The following is a 23,424-nucleotide window of genomic DNA, read 5'->3' as shown; positions in this document are numbered from 1 at the left end:
TGTACTCAGCTCCATAAAGAATGGTTAGAAGAATGAATGAGCAAATAGAGAGGAAATGCACAGGGCAGTGAGGAGCTCAGGGGCTGATGTCAGATGGGGTTGAGGGAAGTAAGGTAAAAGGCTTGGAATTCTAGGCTATGTGGCCTGGAGAGCTTTCTGCTGGCCACTGGAGCCCATGGGCAGTGTGTGAGCAAGAGCATCTCTCTACAGGTTGTGCTCAGGCAGATACTACCTCGCTTCATCCAGTCTTGTCCCACCAAGGGGATGTACCACATATCCAGAATGGGGGCCCAGAGTGCTGGACAGGGCACTAAATGACAACCAGGAGAGGGAAGGGATGGGAAGGGGAAACAAAGGAGGAGGCTACAGCTACAATGCTTGATAAGAAATGTACTCATTATCTTGCCCATGTAATTGTAACCCCTCTGTACAGTATTTTCACAATAAAAAAAAAGAAAAAAAAAGAAGGATCCTGGCCTTGTGTCCTTTGTGTAACTTTGTGCATTGTTTGCTCTCTCCTCGTTTGTGTGTATGCCTGCACTGGGGCTTGAACTCAGGGCCTGGGCACTGTCCCTTAGCCTTTGTGCTCAAGGTTGGTATGCTAACTACTTGATCCATAGCTCCACGTCTAGCTTTTTGGTTAATCAGAGATAAGAGTCTCAGGTTTCCTGTCATGGCTGGCTTTGAACTGTACTCCTCAGATCTCATGCCTCCTGACTAGCTAGGATTACAAGCATGAACCATCAGCACCTTCCTTCCTTCCTTCCTTCTTTCTTTCTTTTCTTCCTACCTTCCTTCCTTTCCCTTCTCTTTCCTCCCCTCTCCTTCCCTTCTCTTCTCTCTCTTCTCCTTTTTCTTCTTCCTTTTTTAAATAGCAACCATCACTTTCTAACATACTATGGAATGTACCCATTTAATGTCTATTACTGATTGTCATCTTGCATTCCAGTGAAAGGGATTTTGTTTGCTGTTGTATTGTATTCCTAGATTCCAATACCAACTGTGGTACATAGAAAGTTCTCAACAATTATTTGTTGAATAAATAAATGATTGAAAAGATAAAGACACAAGAGCACAGGGCTGAAGGTTGGCAATTTCAATATGTGTGGAGGCAGCAGGAGGAAAGAGAAATGGCTGAAAACACAGATGTGGCCTGTAGAGGTGGAGCTGCTCAGCACTGGGTTGTGTCTTGCAGTCAATAAGCACCACGGAGAGCTTGGGATAAGGAGACCCTTCAGGAAGAATGGTCTGGTGAGTGGGAGAATGAGAATGAATGCATGGCAGAGAACAGGGTGGCAGTTGGGACTTGGTGCAAGCCGGGTCAGAAGATGAACCCTGTGCACATTTCCTGACCAAATCTGGCTGGTGTGATGGTGCTGGCTCAGCTTCCATGGAATTCCATTGGAGTGGGTGTGGGAGGAGGGATGTGAAATCAGCATGGCCCACATCCTGACCCCATGAAACCTGGACCCCAAATTTCCCCACCCGTGTGTCCTCAGCTCGATGGTGTTTTCCTCTATAAAACACTGCTCATCTTGTCTTCCTTGATGGTCTGAGTCAGTGCTGGGTCCTCCTGAAATTCTCTCCATTGTCACCACTTCAGAGTCACCAGAGACAGAGATTTGATGCCCCCCAAAAAGCTACACCTCAGCCCCATGCCCTTCATTCTCCAGGGAGAATGAGGCTCAGAGCCCAGCCCCACTGAGGTCTACCCACTGGCCAATCGGCAGGATGTTCCCATCACTCCACGTCCTCTATTGCAGTTGCAACTACTCCCATGGTTGGGCCAGGAAAGCTGGACATTAGCCACAATCCCACCTCTGAGGGCGTGGGTTTGGGGATGGGGAACAGGACACATTTCCCTTGCCAAGGGGACAGGGGCTTTGAGGACCACAGGATGCCCTTGGCTCAGGAGATGTTAATTCTCAAAACAGCTGTCCAGTGACTAAGGTCATTAACCACGGCTTACTGAAGCAGCTTGTCAGAAGCCAGTTGATGGAATTACTAGATTTTGAGGATGAACAGAGATTTTTTTTGGGGGGGGTGTATACATTGCAGAAAGCACTACAGAACTACGTATGCTACAGAGATTAGATTCCTGTAGGAGATTGACAGTGGTTACATAGATTAAACCATCACTATCCATAGCTCACTAAAGACCCTGCATGCTTCAGTGAGAATCTAGGTCATGGAGTTATCACACACTATTGGCCTGTAAGTACACACAAACACCCACATGTACATACGGATTCACACATTCATATGCATATACAAAACTCCCACAATTCTTCACACACTGACACCCTCAGTTTACTGATGTATCATTTTACTGATGATCGGTTACACTAGTAATGAACTGCACCTATCTTAGGACCCAAGACTTTTCCAAGGCGGCCTTTACCTCACATTAGGCACACTCCGACATTGTCTTCTACATATTCAAGATAAATTACATAATACGTTAAACTGGACCATAACTGGCAGGGATCTAACTTAGATCTGAGGTGTTGTAAAAGAAGATCAGAGCAGCAGGTCTGGGCTCAGATATGGAGACTCTCCATATAAGGTCTCTGACATCTCCTTCAACCTTTCCTTCCATCTCTGCAGGTTCATTTCCAATAGGATCCATTTAAGGTAGACTGGAACAGACATTGGCAGAGAGCCAGCATCTGCCAGCACTGTCACAGGGAATGGCACAGATTATTCTCTTGACAACCTCAGGAAATTAGTGACAGTGCACCTATTGTACAGATAAGAACACTAAGACGCAGGGCAATGGTTCAGGCTGTTAGAAAGTAGTTAACTTTTTTTTCTGTCTGGCTCTTCTTTCCTTCCTTCCTTCTTCCTTCGTTGCTGACCTCTCTCCCTCCTTTCCTCCTTCCTTCCTTTCTTCTTTCCTTCCTTCTTTCTTTCCCTCTTTCCCTCCCTCCTTCCTTTTCCTTTTTAAACTGAGACCTGAGGTAACCTATATCCACCACAAAAAACATACAAATGAAAGATGAATAGAAAGAATTCCATCCAGAGACAAGCACTGATAACATTTTTAGAGCATAACAATTTAGATTTTATATGCTTGAAAAATTTTAAATCAGATGAGAAGGTTTGCCATACAAACCTCTTTATACCAACCAGTTTTTTAATTGATCAAACTATATATTGTAAAGAATCTTCTATGCCACTGTTGTTCTATAACGTTCATTTTTAATGAATGCAACTAACTCTACTGTCTGTATGGATCAGTTTAAGCTAGCTAGGTCTGCCCACTGAACATTTAGGCTACTGAAGCTTTTTCTCTGCCCTACCATGTTCTGAGATCTGATTGACTGCCCTTCCTCCTATCACTCATTTCCTGAGGAAAACTTTCTGCCAACATTTTTTTGGCCAGAAGTCTGAGCCTTATTTCTAGAAAACATCTAACTCCTTTAACCACCAAATCTCTGATTTTTCAAAAGCCTATCTGTTCTTTGGGATACAGCCCAATTGGCTAGTCCTGGATGTCAAGGCCTTCCATGTATAAACTAGTGGCCAATGGAAAGATCATCTGAGCCCCCCTCTCTTTCATTTCAGTCTATCTAATTCAACAGTCACATTTAAACAGAAGAAGAGGGGTCAGGTATTGGAGGCTCACGCTGTAATCCTAGCTACTCAGTAGGCTTAGATCTGAGCTTTGCAGTTGGAAGCCAGCCCAGGCAGGAAAGTCTGTGAGACTCTTATCTCCAATGAACTATTCAGAAAAAGTTGGAAGTGGTGCTGTGGCTCAAGTGGTATAGTGCTAGCCTGGAGCACAAAGAAGCTCAGGGACAACACCCAGGCCCTGAGTTCAAGCCCCAGGACTGGCGCGCGCGCACGCACACACACACACACACACACACTCACTTATTTTACATTCTTTTTGAGACAGCCTTGCTATTTAACCCAGGCTGGCCTTCAACTTGAGATCCTCCTGGTTCAGCCTCCAGAGAGTCTGGAATTACAGGTATGTGCACCTAGCTCAGATTATTTTAGCCTTTTTATTTAGTGCTTAAGTCTGAAACTCAGTGTGCATTTTGTACTTTTGGCTTGGCCATATTCCAAATGCCCCTGAACAGGGCTGCCAGTAACAGCACACAATGAGGGAGAAGACTGTGCTGTACAGTGCAGCGCAGTGCAGACTGCCTGTCCCTCTGTGTTCTCAGTGTGCCCACAGAGCCAGGCACGAATGTAGCCATCACTGTGAGAAGTGTTCACTGTAAAGACTTGATTTCTCCTGTTGGTTAAGCCAAAATGAATAAGTAGTAAACGGATGAAGATGAGGTCAGGCTTGCTTTCCTGCACCACAGCGTTCAGTTTATTACAGGCCTTTTCTTATTCGTTTACCTTCTGAGATTGTATGGAAGGGCCTCAGTCATTGGTTTTCATTCTCAGCCGAGAGCACACTGATTAGAGACTTGGGGAACAGTGTGCAAACCTAGGTCTAAGGATTCCAAGTCCAATGTCACTCCTACCATACTGAACTGCCTCTCCCAGCTAGCTAAAATGAGGCACCCAGATGAAATAACGTCACTTCAGTTTTTCCCAGCGTTTTGTTGAAATGCTTTTGGAATCTTTTCCGCAACCAGAACATCTCTCAAAGGAAGAAAACTAGTTCATCACAGTAATCAAGTCTGTCACACAGGATGTGTGATGATGTTTGAAAATATAATCCTATGAACATCAGAACTGACAACTCTGAAACATCTCTAGGCTAAATCTGCTAATCACAGTCTTTAGCATTCAGGTTGGCACTTGCATGGGCTGCTGCCATCCATTTCTCAGCAGAGATGCCCTAACAAGGAACTTCCTCAAAGAGGACCTGGGCAGAGGACAGGTTTTAATGAGGCCCAGTTCCTGAAAGGGTGAGTGTGAGTGAAGAAGAAAGGCATGAGATGAAACATGGAGTTCTGAGTCAGATGACAAGATGGGGCCTCGCATCAGGAAGTGCAGCAAGAACTAGAGGTCAGGCTTTGTACCGAAAAGGAGTCATGGCACTGGGTCAAAGCCTCTGAGATTGGAATAAAGAAGACACCTGAGATCACCTCTCCTTGGCTGGCTGTTCACTCACCTACTCTGTCTCCCACCCATCCGCCCACCAACTCTATCACTCATTCATCTATGCCAATCTGCCCATCTATCAGTCCATCCCTCCACCTGCCAATATATCTAACTACCCACACAAATGCTCATCCATCCATCTAGCCACATACCCACATATCCTCAGAGCCACTCAGCTACCCAACTAGTTAATCCCATACTCATCCTGCCTCACATACTACACCTGCGCATTCAACCATTCATCTGTATCTATCTACTTATCCACTTACCCTCGTACTGATACAACCATTTGTTGGTCCATCTATCCATTCACACACCTATCTAGCACTCAGAAACCCAACTATGTACTGCCCCTCCACTGTTTTACCTATCTATATCCCTCCCTCCCTCTATCTACCTAGTCTTTCCTGACTGTCTACTATGTGGAATACCCTGAAGACACGAGAAAAAGTAGGAACAGGGTGGTAACAAAGTACCTCTGATGTACCTGTTCAGTGACTATCAGTAGAGCCTTCCCCTGGGGCACTGGTAATAGAAGCTTCTGTTGGGAAGCGAACCACTACTTGAAGTCAAAGTGCTTTCAAGAGAGGGATAGCTGCAAGGATTTTTCAGAGTCCCAGAGCCAGTTTCATGGCCACCACAGACAGCTCCACTCACCGCAGCCTGGCTCCTGTCTGTCTAACAGACACTCACCTCCTGGTCCAGCACAATTTTTCATGACTAAAAACTCAGACATGAGGTGAAAAGGAATTAAACAAAGGCAATGAACATACTGAAGAAGCCTTAAGCAGATGAAAACGCGGTGCTGTTTGCTCCTTGGCTAACTACACCGCTGGCCAAGGAAATCAATGTCTGCTGTTGATGGGCCTCCCCTTCTCTCTTCTCCCCGATCTCTCCCGGTCCATGCCTGAACCTTTCATGGGGATAGCCACAGTGGCTTTGAAGCTAAAGTAAGGAAAAAGCACAAGGGAGGCCGCCGTTCCCCACCCCCACCTTCCAGGCTTGTGCACATCCTCACACCACCTGTGCTTTTCTCTTACTGCATAGCGGTCTGTGAAAACATGGAAAAAAGAACCTTATCTTGCTCCCTGAAAGGCATGCTCTGTGTTTGCAGCACGTATTGAAAAGCACAGGATTATTAAAAAACAGAGTGTATACAAGCCCAATGGTCCCTCTAGCGCCTGCTGGAGGCAAAAAAAAAAAGTTAAATGCACAGTGAATGTGGACGTGAGTGCTAACAAAAGGGTGATGATGTTGAGCTTCTATGTAAAACTCTTTGTGAAAAACAAGGTTGTAAACCACTGATAAGTAGCCTTATAAATAAGGAATACAAATGACCAAAAGTCATATTTGGATGCGTGTGTGTGTGTGTGTGTGTGTGTGTTGGGGGGGTGCTTCCTGTGAGCATATTTATGCACATTTGAATGTGACATATTAAAGAATCCAACTGAAAGCAAAGCATGGTGGTTCATGCCCATAATCCCAGCAAGTAATGGGGAGGCTGAGGCAGGTAAGGCTAGCTGGGCTATGTAGTGAGACTTCCCTCAAAATAAAATGAAACAAAATCTGACTGAAATGGTGACATGGGGATCCATTAACTCTAGAATCTGGAAAATTAACATGAGGTGTCAAATGGTTTAAGTGGAAAACCAAAGCTGATATGCAAATACATCCTACCTAGAGATTTACACCAATTTACATTCTATATCCCAGGCATTCAGCATGGTAAGTCCCTTTAATCCTCCCCACCTTCTAAGTTGGGCCTTAGAGTTATCTATAGGAAGTTCTGGGGGCTCTGCCCAGCAGCCCTTATGAAGGCCCAAAGCACCATCTTCTGGCTTCTGACAATCTCAGCCTGGTCCCTTGCTGAGAATTTTCCCTTTCAGGGGAAATTGCCAATCAATACAACCCTTCCTGGGCCTAGGCAGGGCCTGGCTGGCTGAGGAGAGAACACTGGCACCCCTGAGCCTGGATCCACTACAGCCTCAATTGTTACTTTGAGGAGTACGGGGGTGGGGTGGCTGTGTGTGTGTGTGGGGGTGGTGTTGGCTTCTCCACTTGGCCAATCCTGCCCCTGTCCTGTCCCCCCCCCCCATTCCCTTACAGTTATAATTCTCAGAGTGTGCTCTTGGCCAGCCTACACGCTGTGCACATCCCAGTGTGTTCACCAGGTTCCTGGGAGTTCAGTCTAAGCCTATTCACAGGATCTGCTTTTTTATTTGTTGTTCTCTGTTTTTGTTTATTTGTTTTTGCAAACAGAGGTAGCAAGAGAGGCTGTAGGATCAAGTTCTTGCTCCAGTGTACCCAGCCGCCAAGTGCAGCAAGCTGAGAGGTCTGTGCCCGGAGTTCATGCCTTCAACAACTCCTCTGGAAGACCAGGTGGGTCACAGGGCACCTTCCCCTTTTCCACAAGGCACCCATTGGCCACCAGATTCTAGGTCTTTACAGGTAAGCTTTGGCAAGCTTAAATCCTTCTTCCTACCCCACTCCCCACCCCACACAAGGTGGTGGGGTGATGGTGGGGCTCACAAGTCTATGAGAAAATGGATCTTGGAAGCCTTCTTCACTCTCCCTGACTCCCACAGGATTGGCCATCAGCCAGGCAGCCTGGGGTGGCTCCTGGGGAGTATTTAAGTCACCTCCACAAGTGCACACACAGGCTGAGCTGGCATCCATCAGGGTTCAGAGCCGTACGTCTTGTCGGCTAGAATTTGTATCATCTGTCTTCTCTTGATTGCAGGAAACTTCCTTTCTGCTTTAGCAAGCTGGTGGCTAACATACCTTGACATGTGCCAAGGTGCGCGGAGGGATAGGGGGAAGGTACATTCTGACCGGACTCATTATAGAGTGCTTCTGGTTTTTGTTTTTGTTTTTATCCATTCAGGATCTGATCTAAGTATTAACTTTACCAGTGACATATCACTAGTGCCTATCTTTTTTTTTTTTTTTTGGGTCTGGTCGTGGGGCCTGAACTCTGGGCCTGGGCGCTGTCCCTCAGCTCTTCAGCTCAAGGCTAGCACCCTACCACTTGAGCCACAGCGCCACTTCCGGCTTTTTTCTTTTTGCTTATGTGGTGCTGAGGAATCGAACCCAGGGCCTCATGCATGCAAGGCAAGCGTTCTACCACTGAGCCACCTTCCCAGCCCCCAAATTCCAAGTTTTTATTTTTGAGGTGAAATTTTTTTACTGTGAAAATACCATATAGGGGGGTTACAATTACATGGGCAAGATAATGAGTACATTTCTTATCAAGCATTGTTGCCTCCTCTTTTGTTTCCCCTTCCCATCCCTTCAAATTCCAAGTTTTAATCAATGGTAACGTTAAAATGATTGAGAACCATGGCCATAGGACAAACTTTATAATGTGATTTTTAAAAAAGGCTAAAAGACTTTAAAACATTACATTGAGAACAAGTTCCCCTCTTCCAGGGGAGGAGAAGTGTCTGTTTGGATGACTAAGTTAGGGTGACTTTCATTTCTGATGTTTTACTTCTTACATTTTCTACAGTGGACATATTCTGTACATAATGAAAAAGAGCAATATTCTTATCTATTCATGTACTGTTAAGTATACAAATAGATATGAACGTTAAGTTGAGGTTATAAAATACTCTTTCCCTCAAACCAGGGAAGAGGTGAAAAAAATGTGCCAGGAGTAAATAGCTGGTCAAAATGTCAATGTAGACATTTACACTGGAGAGGCCAGGCTGGGGAAGGACGGCTGGCCAAAACCACGGGGCCTGAGTCCTGGCTTCGGCCTGGCCTCTAATTCAGCCTCTTCCCTAGCGCCACCATTTCTGCAGCTGGAAAGTGCGCTGGTGGGAGGTGACGTTCTCATTGGTTTATTTCAGCTCTGTTCTTTGGTCAGTGGTTCTTCATTTTTTGCTTCCAAAGAAGGGGAGCTGTTTAGGGTAATATTTAAAAATGAAGACTAATGCCAGGTGCCAATGGCTCACACATATAATCCTACCTATTCAAGAGGTTGAGATCTCAGGATTGAGGTTCAAAGCCAGCTTGAGGAAAAAAGTTCACTAGACTTGAATTAACCAGCAAAAGGCTAGACTGGAGGCATGGTTCAAGTGGTAGAGTACCAACCGTGAGCAAAAATGCCAAGCAAGAGTGTGAAAGCCCTGAATTTAAGCCATGGTACCAAAACGTACAGTCTCTCTTTCCCTCCCTCCCTCCCTCCCCTCCCTCCCTCTCTCTCCCTCTCTCTCTCTCTCTCTCTCTCTCTCTCCACACACACACACACTGAACTGAACTCTGTGGTCTTGGGCAAATTAATTAACCTTTCCCAGTTTTCTTACTTGCAAAGTACCTACAGCCTCTATTTTGTGGGTATGTGTATTAGTTTCTAGAGCTGCTGTGACAAAGCACCACCAACTAGGAGCTTTAAACAACATAAATGTGTCACCCATAGTTCTGGAGGCTGGAAATCCCCAATCAAGGTGTGGGCAGGGCTGATTCTGTCTGAGGGCTGGGAAGGAGGGAGGCTCTGACTTTTGGTGATTTGTTCCCATAGCTGGTGCTCCCTAGTGGATTGAAGCATCACCCCTCCCTCTGCCTTCATTCATTCTCCAAATATCCCCTCTTCATGAGGATTTCATCTTAACCTGGTCCAGTATAACCTCAACTTACCAATTACCTCTTCAATGACCTGGTTTCCAAATATAGTCACATTCTTACACTCTGTAGATTAGGACTTCAACACAGGAATTTTGGGGACACATCTTGGCCCATAGATGGGGTTACTGTAAGGTGGATCTTAGCATGGTGCCCAACATACAGTCAGTGCCCTAGCTGCCAGCCCTTCCTGACATCATAGCATCAGTGATTCCAATGATTGCTGTCATGACCACCTTGTCTCCAGCACCTCTGGCCACATCCTCTTTGTTCATTTCAAGGGCCCAGCAGTGTCACACCCAGTGCTTCTGTAGAAGTACTCATAGGTGACTCACTCCCCCAAACTCTGGGGTGTGTGTGTGTGTGTGCGTGTGTGCATGTTAGTCCTGGGGCTTGAACTCAGGGCTTGGACACTGTCTCTGAGCTTTTGTGCTTAAGGCTAGCACTCTACCACTTGAGACATAGCTCCACTTCCAACTTTTTGGTGGTTAATCAGATAGTAGAGTCTCACAGACTTCCCTGCCTGCACAGGTTTCAAACAGCAGTACTCAGATCTCAGCCTACTGAGTAGCTAGGACTATAGACATGAGCCACTGGTGCCCTGAAAAAAAAAGAAACTAGCTTTTTTCCTCTTGCCTGGAAGAAGTCGAATTTGCAATCTGGGGAGGGCCAGGCATCAACTCCAGCAAATTGCTGACACACATTAATTTGATCTGTGACAGCAGAGGAGGAGGTTTTTTCCGTGCTGTGCATTGTCTGCAGTCAGTTGTGATCCTGCTGGAGTGAACGAGGAAGAGTAGGCCCAGCAACGCCCAGGAGCACAAGCTTATGAGCCGTCTGCATTTAGAATGAGAAGTACTGGGCTGTCGTTCCAAACCGAGCTTACCATTAATGCACTGGGGACCTCGACACAGCAGCTTTCACTCTCTGTGCTACGAATACCCAACTCATTCAGTCAACTAATCACTTCACAGACTAAGAGGCAGGACCTATTGAACCACGAGGGGCACAGGGATAACTATGGTGGCACTGTCCAGTGCAATGTGACAGAGGGACACACAAAAAGTCCAGGGCAGAGCAAGAACCATAATGCCTTGCGCCACTGACCTGGGGTTAGCCATCCTGGCCCGGTGCGGGTCACCTGGTTGTTCTCTGATCATGTACTTGAGAGGCTGACCCTTACCTTTTACCCCTCCTGTCTGGCCCTCCCCTATTTTACCGGAGGAGGTGGGAGTGCTGGGAATACTCATTGAAATGTTTGAATCCTTAGGAGCATGGGCTTGAGTCAGACAGAAGAGAATCCTTAGATAAACTTTCCTTACTTCCTGAGGCTCCTGGGCAATTATTCATCTGGCTGAGTCGTTAGTACTGGGGATTGAACCCAGGGCTTCATACTTGCTAGGCAAAGACTCTACCACTTCAGCTATATCCCCAACTCTTATTTTGCTTTTGTTTTTGATACAGGAGTCTTGCTAACTTTGCCCAAGTTGGGCTTGAGCTCAAGACTGTTGTGCTTCCACTTTTCTAGGGCTGGGAGGATAGGCGTACGCTATTGTGTCTGGCCTGGCTCATTTTCATTAATCTATGACACAGTCATTAGTTATTTCAACCATTCATTCATTAAACCAATATTTATCAGGCACCTACTATGTCCTAGGTGCCTGGTCTTAAGTCTTGAAGATGGGATAGATAATAAAAGAGACAGTAAATAAACAAAAAATGTGGTTTGTCAAAGTGACTAATTTGGAGAGAAATGAGGGGGTAGGGCAGTGAGCCAATGAGAGGCAGGAGTTGCAATATTACATAGTGTGTCAGGAAAGGCCTTAATAAGAGGATGACAGGAGGGCAGAGACAAGAAGTGGGGAGAGAAGAGGGAGCAGGCTGGTGCTGCTCATGGGCAGGTGCATTCTGGGGTAGATCTGAGCATCACATGTGTAAGGTTCCTGGAGGGCTGCCTGGGGTGTGGTAAGAGCTGGTTCACTGGCAGCTGTGGCTAGCTTCAGGTAAGCATTGTGCTGAGGAAGGAAGGTAGAATGGATTGTGAACCCCTTCTGAAAACAGGGCAGTCCTGCCTTGAATTTGATTAGTACCACAGTGTTGATTTACTGCCAGCAATTACTGCTCAAAAACTTCCTGCCAGTCTGAAGTCACAGAGGGCCCATTGACAACTTCCCTTTCCCCTCAGGCCTGGGGTTCAAGTCCCAGAAAGAGGCTGATGGGAAAGATGAGAGACTGGAGGAGGGAAAGAATGGGCTCATGGGCTTGTCTGCTGCCCCCAAACCAAAGTAAGAGCCTCACTGCTGCAACACACCTGCACTCATACATAGACATAATCAAACACATGTGCGCACACAGGAGATTGCATAACTCGGGTGTATTACTGACCTCATCACAGTAAGAATTTGGGAATCACTATTAGCATATCTGAGAACTCCAAGTCCAACAGGAATGTTGTCAGTTCTGATTAGTTATTGGCTTGAAAATGGCTCGTTAGCGTACAGCGCCCGGAAGGCACTGGTGTGGAAGAGTGTGATTGGATTTCTCAATCATGTGTGGATTCTGTCTCACCAAGGTGACTGGAGGTTAGCAGCAATCCCCGAGGTGTGAAGTGCTCAAAGTGGAGAAATGAGATACTGGTTCACTGGAGGGGAAATGTGTGTGTGGGGGGGGAGGGCTCTCCTGAGCTGGTTACAACAGGCAGGGGACAGGTGGCATGTCAGACAGAGCCTGGGCACGCCTTACCTGGAGTGCAGAGGACCAGTTGTGCATGCCACACAAATACAATAATTAGGTGCTAGTACACATTTCCTCTTAAAAACACTTGGATCTCCCATAGAAACACCTGAGTGTGTCAGGGTGTTCCTCCTGCTCCACCCAGAACATGTTCAAGTGATTCATGGGCTAAGGACCTGCTGTCAGGAAAGAGGGAAAAGGACGCCACTGCCCATAAGTGGTTTCAGATGAACCTGGCTTCAGGGACCCCCTTCACAGGGTCCCCCCACCTCAGTCATTCCTGCCTCTGATGAGGTATTGGGGTGGAGCTCCTAGGAATCTTAGCTTACCTAAGGCCATGTTTAGGGAAGGCTGCAGGTATAAGCCAATAGAGCACACCTGCAGCATGTGGGGGATGGGCAAATCCTACCAGCCGCCTAAAAGGGATCCCAGGAGATCTGGGTGGGGGGCCCACAGCACCTGGGGCAATTAGCATGTTGTTGAGTGGTGGAGTCAGGAGGCTGGAAGCTGAGTGGCATTGAGTTAGATAGGAGGCAGGTCTGTGATCAGATTCTTACCACTGCTCAGATAATTCATACCCTTGGAGTGAGGAGCCAGCAGGGTACGGGCTCAACAGTGTGCTTGCTGATAGGCAGACTTCACATAGTTCTGCTTTGATATGGACAACTCCAGCCTTAATGCAAGCTAAGAGACTGGTTTATTATTGTGAGGATTAAATGAGATCAGATGTGTAAAACAGACAAGTGCCTAGTAAGCAGGTGTCCAGTGACTATTTACTACAACTTGGTTTTGACAATTGCCTGATTGAACCCACATGAATCCTGACCTTTGCAAAAGCACCATCCTAAAAGCAGTCCTCATATAATAATCGTGGGGATGATGCTGCTGATACCGAGCGCTAAGCACTATTGCTATTTGGAAGTAGGATGTATTTCCTTTCTCTCTGCTGATGAGGAAACTGCGGTACAGAACAGCAAACAAGTCCACCAAAATCACAGAAATCTTAGGCTTCTTTCTGCTTGTCTTTTCAAATTGGCAATTCCTGTTGCAGCTTACTAGGATGGCTGTGCCCTGAATGGTTTATTTTGTGCACCTCTGAGGTGGGCTGGTTAGCCAGGGAATGAAGGAAGAGAGACCAGATTGTCTTGTTGGTTCCTACATTACATGTGTGTATGGGGGCAATTCCACTGGGACTACCTAAGTCTGGGGTGTAGTGGGGACAAGTGGAGGTGTAGAGGCAGTTCTGGAAGGGTTTGCTGTTAGTCCTTGCTGTTAGTCCCTCTTGAGGAGGGACATCAGAATGGGAGAAGGTGATAGGCTTTCGGGGACCAGCCAGAGTTCACCTGGAGAAACCCTGTTTTTGAGGCGATCAGATACAACAGGCCTAGGCAGAGCTTTAGACAAGTTCTTGAGTGACCATCTTGAGCAGACAGAGCAGAAATGGGCAGATCACAATGGTGCACGTAGGGAATGGAGCCATGGCTGATGGAACCATCAGCCCCCAAAAATGATAAGTCCTGGAGTGGCTGAGTTCTCTCCACTTCTGATGGAGTTCTTAAGAGTTCTATTTCCTGACTCACTCAAATTTGTCTTTTAAAAACACATCACTGGGCTAATGGAAGGTGTCAAACACAAGACACAAAGGTGTGGTGGTGGGGAAGTTTGAGGTTTAGCTTCTTCTGCCTTGGAAAAAGAAAACTAGACTCCATGTGATCAGAGAAGAGGGAGAGAAAGAGCCCAGCTCCCAAAGGTGATGGCCAGCTACCTCTCTCCATTCAAGTGTGTGTAAAGTCCTCTGAATAAAAAAATAACCATGCAACTTCAGCCACAGAGGGAAGAGCACGAATGTCATTTTCCCCACTGGCTTTCTCTAGCTATCCACATCCTTCCTTCCTTCTTTCCTCTCCTCCCCTCCCACTGCCTGGAACTGGCACTAGAGATTGAGTTCAGGACCTCACACTTACTAAAGCCAGCACTCTGCTGCTTGACCCTTTCAGTTTTTTTTTTTTTGTGAGTTGTAGGGCTTGAACCTGCATCCTGGGTGCTTTTCCTGAGATTTTTTTTCCCCTCAAGGCTAGTGTTCCACCACTTTGAGCCCCAGCACTACTTCTGGTTTTCTAGGGGTTAAATGGAGATAAGAGTCTCACCTACTTTCTTGCCTGGGATGACTATGAACCATGATCCTCAGATCTCAGCCTCCTGAGTAGTTAGGATTACAAGCGTGAGCCACTAGTGCCTGGCTGGTCTTTTGTTTTTGAAGACATAGTCTAGCTAATTTTGCCCTGGCTGGCTTCAAACAGGCTCTCCACCTATCTTACCTCCTGAGTAACTGGGATTACAGGTGTGTGTCACCATACCCAGGGAGTTTTCTTTTAAGAAAATGGGTGGTGTTTAAGTCTCAGTGGAGATAATTTTATACAATTATGTAAAAATGTTAAAGGATGCTCTAGCCAGGCCTGGATTCCTCTCTGCTAGCAAAAAAGCAAACAGATCAGCGTCCTCTGCAAGTACACCTGTTGGCCTCTGAGCAGGAGACAAAAGCCACAGAGGAGAGGCTTTAGCTAGGGTGGCCCTACCCGACAGATGTTGCACTGAGAGGTCCAGCAGCTGGATGAGAAGATGAAAGAAGCCTCTGTTGTTTAGACAAACTTATGGGCCAAGTTGTGAATGGTTCATATTGAGTCCACCCACAGGGAGTGAGGGGCAATCGCCAGAAACAGCTTAGCCAGAATGAAGCCCTCACCTCAAATGCTAGTCCCCAGGAATGTCTCTCCATGTCCCTATGGCCATGGCTCTGGTGTGCACATATCTGGAAAACCATTCTATGGGGTGCATTAGTAAGAGGGTGAAGTGTGATCTTATTAATTTAGCCTGTTGTGGGGCACCACAAACAAAACAGGATGACTTTGGACGCAGAAGGCCAAAGAGCCTACTGTGGGTACCGCCCTGGTAGCTTAGTCTGACATACCCTGAGCATCTGTCTACCATTTGTGACTAAGGGCAACACCTTTGTTTTTAGAGCCTGGAACTGGGAAAGAATGAAATCATCCCACCTGGAAAAAGTATATATATATACTAGACGTTGGTTTTCATCTGAGTGCTTAGCAAAATGTCTCCAGAAATGTTTTGAAGGGTTGTGATCTCCAATTCACAGAGCATGTTAGGCCCTGCAATGTACAGAGGGATTGAAAGCCAGAAGTCTGCAGTCTCAGCCCAGCACATGGCACAGAGTACAGACCACAGAGTGGCACCTGCCAACCATGCATACTTTAACTTTGTTTGCTGAGATTCAGCAAAGTGAAGGACAGTTTCTTGGGTGCTGCTTTTCCCTAAATAAACCATTGCCCACCGATTCTTCATCCATCTACTTGTCCATTATCCCTGGTGGAAGGTTCGAGTGTGTGTGTGTGTGTGTGTGTGTGTGTGTGTGTGTGTGTTCCAAAATAATTCTCCAGGTTGTTACCTGAGAATCATGCAGATGGCTTGCTGGAAGGCCAGTGAACGAGAAGTTCTGGGGTGATATCAGTGAATGAATTTTCAGAAACCTTCCTGGGAGGGTATCCAGATTCTCAGGAATCATGGCCCCAAGTAAGCTGAGCCTGGGTCCCAGATCCTTATCACTTTCACCAAATGGGTCCTGGGAGTGCACCGAGCCTTTGGGACCTCAGTAGCCACTTCTCGGCTGAATCTCCTGGCCAGAGACTGGCAGAGGGGTTTCTTGGTGCAGAAGCTTCCTGGAATTTCCAAGGCTGAATGGGACCCTAGGGATGAATGTGCCGGCCAAGCATTCAGGGGTCAAGTAGATGGGCCACCCAGGCCTTCCCACCGAGGGCAGCTCCAAAGAACTTAAAGCAGAGGCGGACCTCCAACTTGGGGTGCGTGGAAGAAAGACATTTCTTCATCAACATGCCAACCAGGAGGCAGACCTAGCTCCCAGCAGAGAGCACTGAATCAATTGGAATTGAATCACGGATATAATTAATTTAATGTGTTTAAATGATTTTCCGTATAGTAAATGTGCTGAATGAGGGTGACCCAGAATGCAGTGTCTGCCTGAGAGGAGAAAAATGGAGACCATGTGTGCCTGATAATGAAAACCTTCAGAAAAAAAGGAAAATGTTTCCATTTATTTCTCCTTCTCTCTCTCTCTTATTGATGGCTAGATTTGGACTTCTGTGGTTTCCTTGGACCACAGGGGCACTTTTGTCAGATATCACGTGTGTGTGTGTGTATGTGTGTGTGTGTGTGTGTGTGTGAGAGAGAGAGAGAGACAGACAGAGAGAAGAGAGAGAGAGAAAGAGAGAGAGGAAGAGAGAGAGAAGGAGGAGGAAGAGGAGGAGGAGGAAGAAAAACAAAACTAAGAAACTTCAAAACCTTTCTCAATGAAGGGCAGGCCTGAAGAGAAGGACATGGCATGGAGATGGAGAGGCATGCCCAGTCTGGCTCCTAACATCAGGGTTCTGATGAGACAAGGTGTCTCATCTAGTGACTTCAAGTCACCTCCCTTGTCTGGACCTCACAAAGGCTTTGAAGGTGGGGATCTTCAAGCCTGCTCTTCACTGAATCACAAAACAGGAGCAGGTGTCAAGGAATTTCCCATTCAAAACCAGTCATCTCCCAAGCCTTGGAGAGCATTTTAGATAGTCCTGCTTATCAAGTATTTGGCTTGGTTGGAAGGGAGAGCTTACAAATGGTTATGAACCATCTTCTGGGAAGCAGCACCATGTAACTAGACAAAATGTTGCATCTGGGGCTTTAGAGGGGTACAAAGACTTCCTCGATTCTATATACATTCACTGTTCATACAACTCAGCTTTGGATTCCAAATCAGATGCAAAGCACAAAATAAGTGTGCCATGTTTAAAACAGCCCAACACCATCATGGCTCCACCCTGAGTCCCAGCCTGTGAAAAAGTGCAGGGAGGAGCGAAGAAAGAACCTGGGACATGGTGCCGGGTCCTGTGCCCCACCTTCATAGCCAGGCTGCAGAGAGAGGGGCTGCAGAGAGAGGGGCAGAACAGCGAAGGCTCTGGGCTCCTCTGCTAATGGAGTGGTTCCTCTTTTACCCGGCTTATATACTAGGCTCCCTGTGGGATTTTATAACAAGAGGTTCTGAGGATAAAAGCCTTTTTTTTTTAAACTATAGCCTGACAAAAGCTGTTAAAAGTTTCCCCCTGTATCTAGGCTGTGCTATAAAGATGCACTGGGTCAACAACTATACAAAGTTTTAGCTTCTGAAGAGGTGGGAAGGGAGTCCTGGGGTGCTCAGATCCCTCTAACCAGGGATTTGGGAAAATCCTGTGTGTGTGTGTGTGTTGTGTGTGTGTGTCTGTGTGTGTGTGTGTGTGTCTGTGTGTGTGTGTGTGTGTCTGTGTGCGTGTGCTGGCACTAGAGCTTAGAATTCAGACCCTCTAGGGCTGGGAAGGTGGCTCAGTGGTAGAGCACTTGCCTTGCATGCATGAGGCCCTGGGTTCGATTCCTCAGCACCACATAAGCAAAAAGAAAAAAGCCAGAAGTGGCACTGTGGCTCAAGTGGTAGAGCGCTAGCCTTGAGCTGAAGAGCTGAGGGACAGCACCCAGGCCCAGAGTTCAGGCCCCACAACTGGACCCCCCGCCAAAAAAAAAAGAATTCAGACCCTCACACTCTCATTTGGCTTTTACCAAAGGTTAGTGCTCCACCAGTTGAGCCACAGCTGTAGTTCTAGCCTTTTGCTTGCTAATTGTAGATAAGAGACAGATTTTCCTGCCTGGGCTGGCCTAAAGCTATAATCCTCAGATCTCAGCCTCCTGAGTAGCTAGGATTACAGACATGAGACAACAGTGCCTGGGTAAGAGAAATTTCCTCCCTCCTTCCCTCCCTTCCTCAAATCTCAAAGCCTCTCTGTCACCTACAGAAATGGTTTTCAAATTCTGCTGTGCATTACAATCACCTGGAAGGTCTGTGAAGGACCTAGGTTTCTGAATCCCATCCCAGAGATCGAGAGAATGTGAGCCTGAAACCCTACATTTTTATCAAGCTCCCAGGTGCTGCTGACCATGCTTGGAGAACAGTTGGCCTATAAGATCAAGGCCAGCATCCCAAGACCGTCCCTCCAAAGTGGTACAACTTAGCCTACCAGCCTTATCATTCACATTCCCAGAGCATTGGCCCAGGTAATTATCCTCTCGCCTGCCCCACGTACACCATGCCCCATCTGGTACAAAGCTAGACCTTCCTTCTACCATCTTGCTCCTTCCCATTGCTCAAGGTACAGCTCACATGCCCCTTCTTCCAAGAAGCCTTCCAAGACTTCACCGGAGATCACAGAAATCCCTCCTGCTTGGGCTTTCTGACTCCTGCTAGATACTTTTAAGGTCTCAGTCCAGATCTCACTCTGATATTGGGAACATGGGCCCCAAGACAGGAAGCCCTTCTTATCTGGGCATCTATATAACTCTGTACAGGCTCAGCACCTGCTTAGTCCCTGCCCACCATAACAGCAGCAAGTCTCTGTACAAGCATCCAGGCATTAAAAAAAACATACCAATCAGCTCCTCTTATCTACTCCTTGAAACAGTCCACGATGGATCCATTGTCTAAACAGCTCTGAGTTAGAACAGATGGCAGCACTTTTGCCCATCCAACCCATGCAGACAGATTTCCTCTATGTGCTGCAAAACCTCACCAGGAAACATAAATGAAGACCACTTCCATGCTCAGCGAGAAGTCATGGGAGGTGCAGCAGTGACTGCAGACCGAGGTCCCCGTCCCAGCTCTGCCTCTGATTAGTTATGGTACTCAGCACTTGAGCTCCAGCCTCTTCCTCCTTAAGGGAGATAACAATAGCAGCTTCTTTCCATGGGTGGTAAAAGGGCAAGGACCCATTATGAACAGTGCTTGAGTTTCCTGGGTGCTTAGCATTGGGCATACATTATTGATCTATATAAAGTGCTTAGCGTAGTAGTACTCAAGAACCATTAGCTATGCTAGTGTTCCTAACTTCCGTGCCAGACATAGTTGTTTTTATTCTTTTTCCCTTCTTATGTTGGTCTTGAGGTTTAAACTCAGGGCCTAGGTACTGTCATTTAGTTTTTTTTCCTCAAGGCTAGTACTCTACTGCTTGAGCCACAGCTCCATTTCTGGCGTTAATTGGAGATAAGAGTCTCACAGACTTTCTTGCCCAGGCAGGCTTTGAACTGTGATCCTCAGATCTCCTGAGTAGCTAGGATTATAAGTGTGAACCACTGGTGCCTGGCTAAGACATGTATTATTATCTCCACTTCCCGATGAGAAAATTGAGGCTCAGAGCAATGAGCTTGCACAATAAAATATTAGCCACTTGAACCGTGCAATGGCTGATCTTTATAGCTCCCTTAGGATGCAGTCTTATCCTTATTTTCATGTGAATGAAAACTGTGTAGTTCAAAGAAGGTAACTTGTGAGTGAAGGCTCAGGATTTGAGCCTGATCTTGCACCCCAGGGGAAAGTGCGCCTGCCAGGATATAGACTACTCTCTATACCCTTCGTATCTGTGACTTCTGGGGAAGCGTTTTCCCCTCCTATCACCGGCCCTGCAACCCCATGACACCCCCTCCCCAAATTTCAATGATCTCAGAGAACAGGTTGCCCACCAAGTATATAACACCCCCTCTTCTTGCCCTGCACGGTACCAAAGGGCACTAAGGAGAACAGAGAGCCCAAGGGGTGGACTGACCGTGACCCCGAAGAAGTTGGTCTCATTCATGGCGTTGAGGATGATCTGGCCCAGCTTGTGGTCTGTGTAGTTGAAGTCCTGGATGCGCTGGTGGCGGCTGCTGGCATGCAGCGTCTCCATAGCCCTCTGCAGGGTCTTGGCGATGACCCAGATGCCGTCGTAGGCGTACCCATGGAACTTGCTGGGCCCTACGCCAGAGCGCTTATTGTTGTATTCCCTCTCGTACTGTTGTGGAGTCTGCAAAAGCAAGTGGTGGGGGTGGGCACCAAGTTACATCAGGGGCATTGGACACACGGGCTCTTCAGTGTCCGCTGTGTGCCCTCATGATGCTGAGCCCTGGATCCTCCTCCTCTCCCTTCTCCCTTCACTCCCTCCTCTCTCTCTTTTCCTTCCTCCTTCCCTCCCTCCCTTTTCTTCCTTCCTTCCTTCCTCCCTCCTTCCCTCCTTCCTTGCTTCCTTCCTTCCTTCCTCCCTCCTTCCCTCCTTCCTTGCTTCCTTCCTCCCTCCTTCCCATCCTTTCTTTTCCTTCCTTCCTTCCTTCCTTCCTTCCTTCCTTCTTTCCTTCCTTCCTTCCTCCCTTCTTCCCTCCCTCCCTTTCCCCCTCTCTCCTCCTCTCTTGCTTGCTTGCTTGTTTTGTGCTGTTCCTGGGGCTTCAACTCAGTGCCTGGATGCTGTCCCTGAGCTTTTTTTTTTTTTGCTCAAGGCTAGCACCCTACCACTTCAGCCACAGCTCTACTTCCAGCTTTTTGGTGGATAACTAGAGAGAAGAATGTCACAAACTTTCAAACTGTGATCCTCAGATCTCAGCCTACTGAGTAGCTGACTGGTGTGAGCCACCAGTACTGGGCCCTTTCCTCTTAATGCTGCAACAACTCAGAAGGTAGGTGTCAGGGCTACTCCCATGTTACAGATGAAAAGACTGATTCAGAGGTTCCCTGGACTAGGGCACAGAACTAGTGAACATGGGGCTGAGACAGAACCGTCTACGGTACATTACTCAGCAAAGGCAGTAATGCACCTTGTCTAGGCCCAACCCCTCCTCGTATTCGCAGGGCCAAAGGCTATAGCACTCATGGAGGCTCACACACCTTATGTCTAAACATTTAAGCTATACCCAGGTCATCACGTGTTCAGTACCAAGGATCTGAAAGACCCAGTTTGAATTCAGAACTGTGGGGGTACTCAGCATTTCAGGCCAGACATTGCCTACTGGGAGCCTGGCCTTCTCTAATCCTCTTCCCTTCCCACCCCCCAACAGCTCCAGCCTCTAACCTCAATCATCTGTGGACCCCCAGAGGCAGGGACTGCCCTCAAGAACTGGAGTTGACCCAGGCAAAAGATCCACCCCTGTGCATAGGGAGATAACACAGGGAATAGTCTAGAAGGCTCCAAGCATGCTGTCCGCCTGTGGGGCGTAGGCCAGGTTCTCTTAGAACATGAACTCTAAGTGTTCATCCCAGCTGCCCAAATGTATAGGCCTCCTGTATCTCCTCCTCTTTTCTTTCACAACACAGTTGGGTCTGGGCATAGCTCAATATTTAAAAAAGAAGAATAGTGGGTTTTTGTTTGTTTTTTGCTAGTCCTGGGGCTTGAACTCTGTTGCCTGGACACTGTCCCTCAGCTCTTCAGCTCAAGGCGAGAACACTGCCACAGCCCTACTTCCGGTTTTCTGGTAGTTTATTGGAGATAAGAGTCTCAAGGACTTTCCTGCCCAGGCTGGCTTTGAACCATGATCCTCAGATCTCAGCCTCCTGAGTAGCTAGGATTACAGGCGTGAGCCACCAGTGCCCAGCAAATAAATAGTGTTTTTCTTTTACTGAGCTGAATTTCACAAAAGATTTCATAGGTGACATTCACATTTTGATTGTGGCCATGAAGTACTGAAACTGCCTTTTTGATGCCACCTGGGGATCCACAGCTCTCTGCCCCTCTGGGCCTTTTCTCAAATCACTCTGACCTCCTTGGCCAGCAAAGTCATCAGAGACCACACTTCATCTCTGGAAAAGCCCTCCTTGGGGGCAAATCACACAGAGAAATCACTGATTCCATCCTTGTCTGTGTATACTGGGAAAGGCCCTTAGAATTGGTTAGCCAGGCCTCCTGGGTATACAGCCTGAGCACAGGGAGGTCCAGAGACTTACACAAAGCCACAGAGCTTATGTGTGCATGCATGGTCAGATGACCTCCCCCCCCCCCCCCCCCCCCCCCCCCGTCCCACCTCATCTGAATCTTCCTTCTTTGATGCTGAGGTCATCACTGTACTTGGGAAGCCAACACAAGTTGTTTTTGACATCTAGTAGTCAGGGAAGGGAGTTGATGTGTCATCAAAAGCAAGGCCTTTAAGCTGGGTGCCAGAGGCTCACACCTCTAATCCTAGCTACTTAGGAGACTGAGGCCTGAGGATCACAGTTCAAAGCCTACTTGGGCAGAAGGGGTTACAATTACATGGGCAGGATAATGCGTACATTTCTTACCAAGCATTGCAGCCTCCATATGTGTTCTAATTGCTGACCTGTCTTGTCTTCAAACCAGACATACCTGCTCAGGCCCCCCCTCCTTTTTATTGGTTGGTTGTGGGGCTTGAACTCTAGGCCTAGGCGCTGTTCCTGCCTTCAGTTCAAGGTGAGCACTCTACCACTTAAGCCCCAGTGCCACTTCTGGTTTTCTGGTGGTTTATTGGAGATAAGAGTCTCACAGACTTTCTTGCCTGGGCTGGCTTTGAACTGTGAGCTTCAGATCTCAGCCTCCTGAGTAGCTAGGATTACAGGCATGAACCTTCACATCCCTTCCCAGCCTCCCCCCTCCCCCCCCCCAACCCATGGAACTCTTATCACCAATTGACCACTGAAAGTGAAGCTGTGGCTGAAAGTGGTAGAGCACTAGCCTTGAGCAAAGGAGCTCAGGGACAGAGCCACAGTGCTCAGGCCCTGAGTTCAAGACCATACAACCAGAAAAAAAGGCAAGGGTTTTGGGTGGGTGGGGCCTACCATGACAAGAAGCAGGCACTCTTGTGGGGTCAGCCACACAGGTGGTACATCTGCCTGTCCAGACATGAGCCTGTCCCAGCCGCAAGGTTTCCTATTTGCTAGGTGGGCATGCAACCATGTAACTATGTGAGCCACACACCCAGCTCTTTTGTGCTTCATTTATTTTTTAGATAAGGTCTCCCCCCCCCATTTCCCTCCCCCCTCCCCCACCCTGGCCCCCGGCCCGGCCCAGCCTAGAATTCAAGCCTCCTATCTATTCCTCCCACATAGCTGGGACTACAGGTGAGTCCCAGCACACCTGATTTATTTGTTGAGAT

General features: G+C 47.4%; 1 protein-coding gene across 1 annotated transcript in view; it reads right to left on the bottom strand.

The window, feature by feature from the left end:
* Positions 1-23,424, bottom strand: part of Gabbr2 (gamma-aminobutyric acid (GABA) B receptor, 2) — a 352,730-nt gene that overhangs the window by 94,034 nt on the left and 235,272 nt on the right. The window contains exon 10 of the mRNA XM_013023244.1: positions 20,121-20,357. Coding sequence (XP_012878698.1) covers positions 20,121-20,357 — 237 coding nt within the window. The remainder of the gene's footprint in view (positions 1-20,120; positions 20,358-23,424) is intronic.

This window comes from Dipodomys ordii, unplaced genomic scaffold (genome assembly GCF_000151885.1).
Source record: "Dipodomys ordii isolate 6190 unplaced genomic scaffold, Dord_2.0 Scaffold67, whole genome shotgun sequence".
Lineage (NCBI taxonomy): Eukaryota > Metazoa > Chordata > Mammalia > Rodentia > Heteromyidae > Dipodomys > Dipodomys ordii.
This window is presented reverse-complemented; position numbering and strand designations above follow the sequence as displayed.